The 14,165-nt window shown below is 41.9% G+C and overlaps 2 protein-coding genes across 7 annotated transcripts in view; one reads left to right on the top strand and one right to left on the bottom strand.

The window, feature by feature from the left end:
- Taf11 (TATA-box binding protein associated factor 11) overlaps window positions 1–444 on the bottom strand; it is a 2,256-nt gene extending 1,812 nt beyond the window's left edge. The window contains exon 1 of the mRNA XM_017896648.1: window positions 393–444. The gene's annotated coding sequence lies outside the window, so the exon portion shown is untranslated. The remainder of the gene's footprint in view (window positions 1–392) is intronic.
- A 235-nt stretch (window positions 445–679) lies between these two features.
- trc (Serine/threonine-protein kinase tricornered) overlaps window positions 680–14,165 on the top strand; it is a 51,631-nt gene continuing 38,145 nt past the window's right edge. Inside the window, exons 1-2 of one of the 6 annotated variants that reach the window (XM_017896659.1) lie at window positions 680–1,128; window positions 4,433–4,566. In XM_017896659.1, coding sequence (XP_017752148.1) covers window positions 1,127–1,128; window positions 4,433–4,566 — 136 coding nt within the window. In that variant the 5' untranslated portion in view covers window positions 680–1,126. Of the gene's footprint in view, window positions 1,297–4,432; window positions 4,567–11,963; window positions 14,161–14,165 lie in introns of those variants that run through there. The other 5 variants (XM_017896658.1, XM_017896661.1, XM_017896656.1 and 2 more) reach the window with 5 other exon arrangements.

Raw genomic sequence — 14,165 nt, forward strand, 5'->3', positions numbered from 1 at the left:
CCCCCGCCATATTTTTTGATTCGTAAAATATTATTTAAAAATTATATATTATTATCATAAATTATAAAATAATTAAATCGAAAACATAATAAATTATCTATCATAGTTTCGTAACATTTTTGGTAATTTATTATTACTTGAGTCTATAGTTAGATTAATATTCGAAATAAAAGTAAATAAATATTTTAATAATTATGTAAAGTTTAGTAAAATTATAAAACGAACGTCTCACTTCAACCTAGTGAATTAACAATTTTATTAATTTAAATTATGTCATAACAATTAAAATATTGTATTTATTTTAAATGATAAATAATATAATTTCCTCCATATTCTGATTTTTCGTTAGAAGCATACATATGCTAAGTGCTTTGAAAAAAATATTTAATTACTTTGAAAATACCAGTGAGCCAGTATAAGATTTTAAATGGAATTAATGATCCATACATATGTACGTATATTTTCGATTATTCGAATTGACTTGCAAATAAATTGATTTTCTTCGGAGATTAAAAAGTAAGTAAAAATGAAATAAAAAAAAAAAAAATACATATGGTATATATCGATGGTATAAAAAGGCTTAGGTATACGAGATATTTCATTGTTTAGTATGAATATTTTTAGGAGTTAAAGGACGAGGGATCGCAACGTGGCGCCATCTGGTGGTCGAATAAAATTTAGTCGACAGTGTCGCGACGCCGCGACGTATTTGTCAATATCTCATCGTTTTCACGATTTTCACGGTTCGTACGTGTCCATAAGACATCAACGCGAGATTTTCTCAAGGCGAGTGGTCTCAGTGATCCAGATAAACAGAAATTCGATATCCTGTATGAATCGATAAATAAACTCGACTGAAAAGTGAAGAGTTCTCAGCGCGGAAAAGAGACATCGAGAACTGGCCGGGACTCGGGACGATAGCTGGTAGCTCGGTAGGTCTGTAACTCGGCCGAGTATATTGTCTATCTTATTCGAGGGTTGAGGGGAGCGCGGTGGTGAGTGAGTGCAATACAGTGAATATCAAAGATCGAGAGTAACATTGGTTAAAGAGCTGACGCGATTCTAACATCCAAGCATCAAATACCGGGCCTACGAATGCAGTTTCAAGACGGAGTCGCGTATTAAGATGTGAGTACGGTGTGTCTTCGAAAATACACGGCGTTCGTTGCGTGCCGGATTTCACGAGAAAATTATGGCGAAAGGAGAAGAAAGGGTTTCGTTGCCAGCGAACATTGCATCCGTTGCGACGGCTCTTCATCGAGTATAAGACAGTGGAAAAGATTGTCTTCGTAGACGGTACGGAAAACTGCCGATAAGAAGCAGAAAATATTGTTATAAATACAATTCATTTACATTGAACTCTGCACAACACATAATCCCTTATGTATGTTCGCGCTTAATCCGTGTATGTCTCTTTCTACGCATACTATCGGGTGCTTTATCAGCGTTGTTCTATACACTTTTATACTCGCATAGCTATGAATATCGTGACAGGAACGCGAGTGAAACCGGTCTTGTCTTTCAAAAGCTTCTCGACTCGATCCTTGATCTCGTTCTTCCACGAAAACGTCACTCTTGCTTCATCTTCGAATTTTGCTTCATCGACCTTCATCTCTTAAACGCTTCAAAATGCATTAAACTCGCGATAAACCGCACCTGTTTTATAATTTCTGCTTTTTTCGAAGAAAACTATGCGCTAGAACACGCAAACCTACATTATCTTTGAAATAAACCATCCACATTATGCCTTCTCCATAATTTCATTCAAACGTATTTTTCATACGATTTTCGATCATTCGATAGCGATTTAATGTCTAATCATTATGCATCTTTGTTAAATTGTTATTAACAAGAGAAAATTTAATTTTCTAACAAAAATTCGATATTTTACAGGATATTTTGCGATAAACGTATAGAAAAGTTTATCAACAAGTTCTACAATATAGCACGACTAATAATGTATTTCTTACTTTTACATACGTATACCATGCGAGTGTGTTCGCTATATTTTTCTCGCATCCCTGCACGTCAGGGACTCGAATGTTTCTGGAGCGCTTTATTTCCAAGGACAATTTTTTCAAGCAGCGCCGCGCATTTGGTGGTGCTCGCTGTTCGAAAAGACGCACGATTCGGACGTCGGGTTCAGTCGGGACGTATAGCATTTATGTAGAGGCACACATAAAGGGAGCGGTGTTGAAACTAAAGGTAGAGAGACGGTCGTTGGCCGAAGGAGAAACGACCCAGCGTGTCTTGCTCGAGTCAACGGAGGAGAGCCTGTTTCGCTACGGGGAACACGTATCTCCGTCGCGGTTGGGTCTGTTCAACCTGCCAGCCTTTCGAGTCAAGCTCCGCGAACAAACGATAACGTTACCTTACCACGCGAACCAAGTTGCTTCTTTCCAATTTACGATTTTATTCTTTCTTCCTGACTAAACGGTTTCTCGTTCACTCCGTGGAACACGTTTCGTCCAAGTAAGGTATTTCCAAATAACTCGTTTCTTTTTTCCTAATTTTTTTCCCGTCGAAATTCAACAGAATTATCGATCGTGCGAATCGCGTGAAAGTGCCGAGTTATAAACGAATCTGGAATCATCGCGCAAGCAACAATCGATATCGAAATATCAGGGATGCATTACTGAGGGAGAAATTAAAGAAATGTCGCGACATGGAAACTCAAACAGGCATAGTAGTTAGTCACGTGCGAGATATAGAATATGTGTTTACGGCAATCGGCATCGCGGAGGTCAATATACCGTTAGCGACACCGCGATATTCTCTCCTCTTGTCTCTCTTCGCTGTGCGCATCACGTCGCGCCAACTTACGGACACTGCGTTTTTCACTTTTCCGAATATAAATTTACTCTACATCGTAAAACGCGTTATCAAATAATAATTCAATTACGGTATCTACAGTACGCTGGCTTAAGCATCTTACCTTTCAACCTATACCCCATTACACTCGTTTGTACGTCCTTTAATTATATTCTCGTTATTTACGGAAATAAAGTATTCGGTTGATTGTTTAATAAATCGAAAATTTAGATGAATCGTTAAAAATGAATATTTTGAATTGAAATTATACGTATCGTAAATATGTGACCACGACCGTTTGTCATGGACTGCCGATAGTGAGTTAAATATAGGTCGATCTGTTTGATACGCGACAGATAAATGACTCGACTCGACTCGACTCGACTCGACTCGACTCGACGCGACGGGGATATATCGATACGCGACAACTTCGTGACGACTCTTTCCGAGAAATCTCGACGTAGTTGAAGTCAGTTCAATTTTTTCCTTTTTTTCCCTGTTTATTTTTCCAATGATAAATCATTCGCGCCTTTTTCACCCGGAATTAACGCGACTAAGTTCGGGAAAATATTTGTCACGTATTTTAATCGGACGCAAATATATTTCAAAAACGATTACGTTACTATTGACACGCGCGTTAGCGCGTCACGTTGTGTCAAGAGTACGTCAATCGCAGAGAAAGTTTACTGTTTGCGCAGTATTTTATTATGCATAGTTTTGTCACGTTCTCGATGCTCTATGACCGAGAAGTGACCAAATCGAAAACTTTCTTCGGTGAGCATTTGAAATTTTGTTCGTTTTAAGCGGGCTTCGTACAGATTGATCGTATTGGGCGACAGAAATGCGTGTATGTACACACGCATCTGGGTTTCTCGCGTCGTCAGATGTCAATGAGCTAGGCTCACGCGGCACACTGTAAACGTAAACTGTGGTTTACGCGGATGCGCGTTCGTACATACGTTTTACGTTGTACTTCCATCGGGTCCTTGACTCTGCCGCTGCAAGTAAAGCGAAGTTTTACGTAAGCACTTTCTATTCGCGAGGGTATGGATGCGATTGGTGGAAAATACTGTCTCGAATCGCGCTCGCTTAGAAATGTCGCGCGCTTTGAGAAAAAGTACCCCTATCCAGTTTTTAGGCCAAAATTTTACCACGCCATTTCTCACGGGACAAAAAGTAATCCAACAACTGTACCTCGTTCCTCATACCCCTCTAAAACATCGAGTTACACGAATCGCGATGCTTTGCTAATTTTTCTTTTTTCTTTTGCGAGCAATATCGTTTCATCAGGGACGAATCTAGCCAGAGCGATCGCTCCTCCGAAGAAAATAATTTCGAAAAATTTTTTTATCCAATCACGTGCATTGTAATTATTTTTTTTTATGTATAAGTAATTAGTACGAATTTTATTATTTATAATACAGTCTCGGATGAAAATAAATTTCTAATTTTGGATTTATCTTAGCGATTATCGCGAGTAATTTATCGAGTCAACGAGGATAAGAGATTTCGTGTAATTTGATTATTGCGTTATATATCAGTGGCAATCATCTCGAAATACACGTAGACTATGCGCGCGAACGTGAATGAGAAGAAAGTTTGCAATGTCTTTATTCTCCAGGTGCGAAGAGGCTACAGAAGTGGAGACGCATCATCAGCAAACGGCAGCAACAACGATGGGCGTCGCCGAGGATGACACGCCGTCCTCTTTGACTTCTCATCCTAACCCCAACGTTAACAACCCCAACCAAGAAGGTACGTGTCAGAGCTGTGACCTTTTTTTTCTGAAAATAATAAAGTTGGTACACCTGCGTGCATATATCAAGCAACTCGAAATTATCGGTACAGTCGAAGAGAAAATTTGCACCGAAATAGTTTCGCGTTGGTACCGTTGAAAATATCGGTCGCATTCGAATCACTGGTACGGTCGATAATCGAAGAATTTTTAATCGTTTGTATACCTACTGTTCGCGATGTTACCGACTGTCCTAGTCCTTCGCATTATCTCGAGATCGTTCGAAAGTTGACCGCGTGTAACGTCGAAATAAACTGATGTAATAATAGTCGCGTTTCATAATTTCCTTCCGAATTTGCAACCGACGTTAAAATCACGTTAATCACGGTCGTATTCTCGCGCATCCTCGTGTTTCGACTCGGAAGAAAATTAAGAAGCGAAATGCGCGCTCGTTAATCCGTTTAATTGTGCCAACACGGAAGCACCATGGAAAGTCTCGATGCGACAGAAGAACCGCGAGCCGCTATTTCTCACCCAACGATCACCGCAGCCAACTTAACGATCCTTATCCTTTCCTTGTCTCTGTCGTCCCTAACCTACGAACCACGAAATACGACCTGCCATTGTCCTTCTGCTCAGTCGTATTTACCCAACTTCTTCGCTATTAAGAAATATCGTCCGCGTATACACATAGGTAAATATTCTTCGTCGAATCATTGATTGCGAATTTATTCGAATCCGACATATTCGTGACAATTGACAAACCTTAAAGCTGCATTCCCGCGGCGATTCGCCTCTCGAGGAACAAAGCCTTGAAGGTCAACGAGTCTCGACTAAATAAAATTTCTTTCGTGCCGTGGCTACGAAAAAAATAGCATTACCGTTTTTATTCGCGACTCGTGGTTCTCTTACGAAAACAGCTACGCAGTCGAGTAAAGTCGATCTTTGAGTCTATTGCGCGTGCTACTTCACGTCGAACCGCCACACAATGAACACGAGTCCTTTGCGTACGTCGTATGGAATGACTCATCGACGAATCTATTTTTACAGCAATCCTCTAAACCATTTCCAAATCGTCGTTAAACGTTTTCCGAGGTATTTCTATATTCTTTCTATTTCTGAACAATTTGTAAGTATTCGCCATTAGTAATTGTCTAACCTGAGATATTTTTAAAGCGCTTCGGTGATTAAGCTTAATCATTCGACGATGAAACACATTTTTACTATTGATTTTTCTTTTTTTTTTTTTCTTTTTTTTTTCGCTCGGACTAAATGATATTTTTGAACTTCTCCATTGTTATCGAGGCTGATGCTATTAATAACGGTTTCGGAATTTCACTCATCGATGATCTTTGCTCGTATGTACGTCACTGAAGATGTTTGACAAACGAGAACAGCACGAAGGAAGCTAATATTTTTGTAAATGTTGTCGAGTCACTTTCATGGAAACAGGATCGATGCGTGGTCGAGCGTAATACCATGGTAAATAGAGTGGCATAGGCGAAGATAACTCGTAAACTATTACGGATACCGGGCGTCTTTTAATTACAAAATGGGATCGATATTGGATCATTTGATCCATTGTTATTAATTATTTTATAAAAAATATATATATACGTAGAATATCAGATGAGAAATAAAAAATATGTAGAGCATAATATATCGACTATTATCCACAAATAAAATTTTCAGAAGATTCAGTTTTTGAATATTAATCGCTGTTATAGTTTGAAGATAGTTCTCGGCAAATGTATAACAAAAATTGCATCCGATATTTTGTAATGACATAATTTGTTCATTCAAAGAACGGCAGTGAGTACGATAAAGTTTATAATCCTGGTATAAAATACGCTCTCATGCTATCTGGCTTTGATCATTTTTTTCATTCACATATCCAACGTAAATCTAATATTCCGCATTTTTATGCATGAAACGTAATCGTAATGGTCGTTGATCTTTATTTTCTTCGTTCGATACGCTAACGTAGTTACGTCAGGTATATATATACGTAACATTATATGAAAGGCTAATCGACGTGTTCTCGAGGACGTGGTAATTGCAAAGTAAAATAATGCAGTATGCGAGGGTAAAGTTATCACTGCATTATTAAAAATAATACTATTTGGTGTTATTTCGGGAGAGAAAATAAATAAGCAAATTAATTTCCCGGAATTATTCAAACTTTCAGCCGACGAAGAGAACCAGACCACTAAATTTTTTCGACCAGCCAGTTGAAAATTGCTTCGTATCGCGTGACCATTCTGCTTGGTTCGTTCATCGATCGGTATGTTCTATACATTGGTGCAGCCGCTTCTAAACTGACACGAGCAGACGCATGAGACTTTCTAGTATATATACACCGTGCGAATTTCGCGCTAGGAAAGACGTTTATTAACCGTCATTTCGATTGATTTATTAACTACAGCCTTTAATTTCAATTTATATTTTCCTTATTCCGCGAATTCTAGCGTGCATTTCTTTTTCCCGCAGTCTGAAATTGAAACGGAACGATAATGTTCAGCGGCATAATAAAACATGGAATTAACCTAGACATTTATTTACTTCCGCTACTTTATCATCGCAATAATTCCTTTCTGTGAACGAAAGAACGGTACTCTTGCGTAATGGCACCTCCGGAATGGCATTATCGTTAACGTAACATCTGGTTAAAGCAAATATCATTGGGAAACAAAGTATACCTCGGTCGTATCTTTTCGTCTATATTGGCTGCTTAAAGCGATAGTGCGAATCCACGATGTACAGCTAATTCATTTGCATTTACCGCTTTTTCAGGAGGACAAAGACACTCCATTGTATAAAGCCGAGTTATTGGCTTTGTTGTTGTTTTTGCTTACGGTAAGCGGATTTTGCGTTTATTTTTTGATCAGTCGTGGACTATTATCTCAGTATCAAATTTATTTTAATATTCGTTCTGCATACGCCATATTTTATTTCGTCCATATGCAGGGTAAACCACGCGAATGTGACGGATCCTAACCTCGTTATTAACGAATTTACGAAAAAATTTCCAAGAAGAGAAATAATCGATTCGAAGAGTACTACAAAGTTTAATAAAATTAAAAATTGACGATTTTCTTAATTTTTCTCTTTCTCGATCTTTCCACGTCGCAGGGCTCGGTTTGCGATGCATTCTTTCACGGAAAGGCAGGGAGAAAACAATCACAAGAAAGAAGTATTCTTTGCGCCGTGCGACGTATAATTTGTTGTGTAAGAACTATTGTTTTCGCAATTTCTATGGAAGAAATGGAAAGTGTGTAGCTTCTCGTAAATCATCCTATAATACGCGGAAATCACTTTGTCGCCATATCGGAAAATGCATCCGCGAAATTTTCTCCTACGCGAACGCGTTATTATCTTTGTTTCTAAATTCCGTTACACAGATATCGAGTATACTTTATCCTAGATCGTAAGTTGATAAATTCAACGAGTTTGTTGATCGAGCTGGTGATCGAAAAGCATTCCCGGAGAAACCCGATATCGAGACTCTCGCGTTATTAATAACCCGGGAAAATAAAGAATAACGAAGGAGAAATTATACCTATTTCGGAGCATCACGCGTCCGCGCTTTACGAGGTGGAATAAAGAACGAAACAAGTGTGTCGATCGTAAATGCCAGGCACTAGATGCATTATCCGCTGGGTACGTTGGTCCGCAGACGCTCGCTCGGTCGGTAACGCAGGAATCCTCGGACGGCACACAACAGGGCGCTCTCTTTCGAATAGCACCGCGTTACAGCGAAATAGCTAAAAATCTTTGCCGTGGTTTAGCATTGTTGATTCCGACCGCTGTTGTTACCACGCACGTCCCGACCACTGTGTTAACGTTATTAGAGTGGAAATCCTGCTCGGCTGTATTTACGTGGTCGCTCTACCGATTCCGCTTTTTCATAAAAATCATCCACCGGTATGCGCTTTGTTGCAGCCGATGTTTTTCGTTTCAAAACGGACAATAATCATTTCTCGCTTACGAAACATCGTCGGACCTTGAGGTTTTTATTTTTATACAGCGCCGCGACGCGATTGGACTTTGCCGTGTAAATTTTCGAATCGTTCGCATTTAAACGAGCGATCGTTATCTAGCTCCGGTTTAGATAACGAAAAACGCACGCGTCATCGCGAGTGATGCGCATTTAAATAACCGTATGTGCCCGATCTAACAGGGAAAGTGCGATGACGATTTTTCACGCTGTTCGTTATACGATATATTCTCGGTTCGTAAGCTAACAGTTCCGCAATATTTTCACCTGGTATGCGACACGTAGTGGAGCACTGCAGTATTTTAGTTAGGTCGAACTGCGCTTTGAACCGTTGCCAACAACGTCTTTCTCTTTGTCATCCTGGTTTTTCCTCCTCGTCGCTCGAACCTTCTGTAACCTCGCCTTTATATTCATTTCACCTATGGGTATTCTAGGTCAAGTGTGTATTTTAATGATCACCAACGTTGACGAAGATTTTTTCGGAGTCACACTATCTAGAGAGATCGAGCAGCAGCCACGCGCACGTCTGATCTTCGTCTTCGCGATACCGTTCCTCCCACTCGCTTTCGGCTTTGACTACTGTCTTCGCGTTCTTTTCTCCTCTTCTCTCATTTCTGATTCGTTCATATCCGAACCCAGGAAACAGGCGATTGTTTCGCGCGGTTTTCTTTCCCATCGATGCGGTGTGTTTAGCCTAATTCCACTCGGATTTATTTTTAAATTCTTTATCTTCGAGGAAAGGTGAAAATGGAGGCAAGGACACTTATCAGACGTCTGCCGCAAACAATCGTAATTATCCACTCTGCAATCTTAACACGTTACTTTCATTTCCGCGAGAGCAAACAATACGGAGCACCGTGCGGGTCAACGATCTTATCGATATCGTTCCTTTCCTTGTTTTTCCTCGAACCCCGCTGTGAGTGATCGAAAGTGGGCGAAGATCTAACACCGAACCCATCACGACCAGTCACTCCTGGCGGAACGGAACGGAACGGAACGGAATAAGAAAAGATATAAATGAACCATTCGTCGGTCGGATCGACCGACTCCGGAAAACAAGCGAAATGTAGAAATTTCTTTTAAACATAGAAAGTTAAGCGACGATCGAGTTTTGTAGCGGAAAAGTTCGGAAAAGGTCGAAAATGTGCGCATCTCCGAACGGCACATGTGTCGAAGAATCGATTATAGATATGGTAAAAGAAAAACCGGAAAGTAGGGAAAAAGTTAGAAATCGGTCAGGTAGACTGATGGTAGAGTCGGTACGGTTCGGAGACGAAATAGAGAAGAAAATAAGATAGGCAGAGAGAGAGGATCTTGGCATCGAAGAGTAATCGTTACCACCCTCTTAATACGATTTACTCGCACGTGGAGAAACGGAAATTCCCGAAGTTATCCGCACACGGAGGGCACTGTCCTTAATGCGTTGCATAACTTACGCTCATTACGGAATCCCTCGGTGGCGCCTCTATTTTTATGCGGAGAATACCGTGCCGGCTTCCAACCGTTTTACGATTTATTACTGGAATCTCTACGTTAGTCGCGCCACCTCACCGTCGACGCCAATCAACATCCGCGCTAGACATCTAGATTTCACTGTCCGTTTAAATGCAAATGTATTCAATAATGAATGCTTATTGACATTTCCCAGACCTTCCGTTGGAAAATCGCTGGATAATTTCACCAACCGTCGGGTCAAACTCCTCGTTCTGTTCCAGAATATCCGCCTTATCCACCGGACGATCGTTTTATATTATCGCAGTTGTTGCATATTTATCGACGCATTCGAATTTTCGGCCACTCGTCATTGATAATTTCATCCGGAGTTCCGTCCGATCAAGCCGCGTCGGTATGTACGCGTGTACGTCGTCGAAAGGTTACACCTCTGGGAAACAAAGAGATAAAGAATATCTTCGTTCATCTCTGCTCGACGATACGTTGCATTACGCCGTTTGGCTTTGCCTCTTTTGTCCAGGCACAATTTATTCTTCAATGCCTAACATTGTATCGCGATATTACGTTTCAAAGCCCCGTTGGTAAACATTTATATCACGCGATTGATACGTTGATATATAATCGAGTGGAAACGTAAAAGGTATCATCAGTTCCTGTCAGACACTTAAGATGGCAGTAATCAAAGTGTACTAAATATTTTCGACGCCATTTGTAATATGTCTACACTCGTATCTAGAGAATTAATTTAATGCCATATACCTAGAAATTTGTTCCTTTTCTTTTCTCCTTGAAAGTAAAGCACAGATCGGATAATTCATCTGGGTTAAATAATCGTAATTCGAAGAGAACTCGCGAGATTTGAAATGATCGTAATTCCGCCGGTTTTTACGTTGCACGTGTGTGGATCGAGTGGATTTGTTCGAGAGCTTTTGCAACTTATAAAAATATGAAGGAATAAGGAGGAAGGTACGGAAAGAGGCGTGAAGTCTCACTGAACTCGATCGGACACGCTTTCTGTTTTTACTTCGTCTCTAGAACGGGCGGTTACGCTCCTCGTCCGAATAATAAATACGACTTTCCATTTTCAACGTAAACGATGTTCTGTCGATGGCAAAAAGAAATCGTCGAGAGACCCTTATGAAATCGTATCTCGGCGAATATAAGACTACGTTGCACTTTGTTATGTCTACCACTCGCTCGTTTGTCTTTAATAAGCAAACGGGAATCGAAAAATTCGTTATCGTTCATTTTCTCGCAGAGTCGATGGAATTTTAATTAAATTAAATAAGCCGTGAAAATATGGTACGCTGACGCAGAGCGAAATACGAGAAACGCTTGAAAACGCAAGCACGCGAAAGATTGTATGGCTGACGGGCGATCACGTGACTAGTGTCTGCACGTAAACAAGGAGGGATGGTTCGAGGGTGAGCCGCGAGAAGTGACGTTACATTTGACTTACGCGAGATCGCGCTTCTGTCAGTCATGGCGCGTCAGCTGTGTGTCGTAGCTTTATCTTCTTTACTCTAATTTCCCATCTTTTTCGTCTACCTACGTTCGTCGACTAGCGCGATCGCCCACGGAATCGCGTCGGTGCGTGTACACACGCGTTATATCTGTTGTGTATCGCGATGTGGAAACGTGGACAGAGTGGAGCACGACAACGTGTTGCTGTGCCGGAAAGCGGCGAGTTGTCGCGAAATATACAGCTGTATTCGTTGCGACGTTTGTGAACTGTATTCGCTAGCAAAAGTGCGACGAGAGTAACGAAGCTACGCGCGTGGAGAAGGAGGAAGGAGGAGATAAAGAAACAGTTACGAAGTACCGAGTGCGAGAGGGAGTTGACCGAAGAAAAAGTAGCGATGTGGTGGGGCAGTTAGCGACAGTGTACCGGTAGTGGTAACGCGGGTGTCGGTGCTATGCTGAAGGTATACGCGTGCATGGATACACGAACACGCGCGCGGATCGAAGAGAGAAAGAGAATAAGAGGGAGATAGAAAGAAGACCGGCAGTAGACAAGAGGAGTGGTAGAGGAGCACGAAGAAGCAAGTTGGCAGAGACAGTGTCGAGAGAAGTGGTTGGTCGGTGGCAGTTCGAGTCTGTCGTCAGGTCGAGAAACGTGTGGTTAGAATCGACTCGTTGGCAACGTTCTCCGCGCTTTTACGTTTTCTTCCTTATCTCCGTTAAATTTCACGCCAGCCGGATGAAATTGTGCAATCGAGGCCTACGCTCGCGACGTTTCTCAATATGGGTTAAACGGTGTTTTTCGAACGTGACTCGACAAGATCGGTAATCCGATTATACCCTGTGTGCAAACTCCGATAAGCTGTGTTTCCAAGTGCAAATCAGTGCGCGTATCGTGCGAGTTGTTCCCTGGGTACATCCCACCGATCAAGCGACACGTTTACTCGTGCACGCGTTTCCTTCTTCCCGTGAGTAAGTACTTACACGTACATGCTTCTAGCAGGAAACCGAAAGGAATATTCGATCGATGCTTAATCGTTTTTCAAGCAACGAAGAAGGAAATACGAGTGAACGTTAGTGAATCGGAACCGAATGAACCGTGCGCGTCGACGACGACGTCGAAGACGAGGACGACGGGGATAGTAGTTGGCGATATAGCGCAACGAAACACGGATAATGCGGCAACTACGTGACCGACCGAGCAACGTTCAGCAATACGAAACATCAACCTCGACCTCCAAACACTTTGCCGACAGCGTAGTCTCGAATAGTTTATGTTCCAAAGGGACAGGAAACATTCGCGAATACGACCGTTTTGTGTACGCTTGGCCGAGTATGCATTCGTAGAAAACTTTGATCGTTCCATGTGTGCAAACGTCTACGAAGAGAGCCTCACACTGGTCCACGAGAAACCGTTAATCGAGACTGGATCGGATCGAGCGAAGTAGGACAGAGTGCAATAATCCTACTTAATGAAAAATCTATGCTGTGTACATTTTTTAACGCGTCCGAGGCAAACGATCTCTGGAAAGCATCGCTAGACGCTTCGTTCGCGGGTGTTTCTTTGAAATATACATACGTAAAATGTTTCTCGTATCCGCGTAGTTTACCTGGATATAACCACCGCCATTCCACCACGTAGCATAGTATTACATAGAAAGGCTGCGATGAAAACCAAGTACCTTATAACGTACCAAATAAATCGAATAGCTCGTCCGTTTTGTTAACCGAATTTTAACAGAACTAAACCGCAGTTTTTATCTACGTTTACGAGGAACCGTTTAATTCGGCGCGGTACCTCTTCCTTGTATCGCGTCTCGTGCGAATGATAAGGGAATACGGAAACGCGAGCGAGTGTGAAATCGTAAACAAAGAGAAATTTGGTGAATCGTTTGCGAAGGAAATAGAGAGATCAGCGAGGGAAGAGCGATGACTGTGCATCGATCGGACAAGCAGGGTCGCATTTAGAATACAGAAAGAGTCGCGGAGGTGCGTGCAACAAGTTAAGGGGAAGCACGTGACTGTTCGCTGCTAAAGCAAACATCCGAGCAACGTAGATAAAGTTGGAAGCGACGACCGCGAAACTTGGGATACGCGCAAAAAGCGTATCCTCGTCGGTTCTCTTTCTCGCGAATAGCGGAGAAAAACTCGCTGGCCGAGTTTGAAGGAAACGTGCAAGATCGCGTTCGGTCGGTCGGTTACGGAGCGCGGAAGTTGCAAAGGGGGAAGGAGCGCGCCACAGGATTTGTCATTTACGCGAACGGCTACGCCATTTTAGACGTCTCGCGAGACCAGTCGACACGCCTGTGCCGCGCGCACACCTCGGAATCATGTTTAGCCACTCGCTCGAATTTCCAGGACAGTTGTGCACGCGGAAGGGCTTAGAACCTTGAATGACTTTCCCATTCTGTGGTTTCGTTTTTGACTCGTCCGACGAAAGGACGAGACAAATGCCCGTCGCATCGGAAGATTGGGTGTCGCACCCGGCTAAGATAACCAGTTCCATTACTACCGTCAAAGGAGCCACTATCCAAAGCACGACCACAGCTTGGATGTCGCCATACAGTAGAGCATCGCCGTCCGAACGTCCAACTTCCAACAATAACAATAACAACAATAATAATAACAATAATAATGGAGTTGTTATACTCGAAGGATGTAGACCACCTGCTGCCACCACTGCCAGAAGGTTTCTCAGGTGGTTCAGCA

The sequence above is a fragment of the Eufriesea mexicana genome, unplaced genomic scaffold, assembly GCF_001483705.2.
Source record: "Eufriesea mexicana isolate 0111107269 unplaced genomic scaffold, ASM148370v2 scaffold320, whole genome shotgun sequence".
Lineage (NCBI taxonomy): Eukaryota > Metazoa > Arthropoda > Insecta > Hymenoptera > Apidae > Eufriesea > Eufriesea mexicana.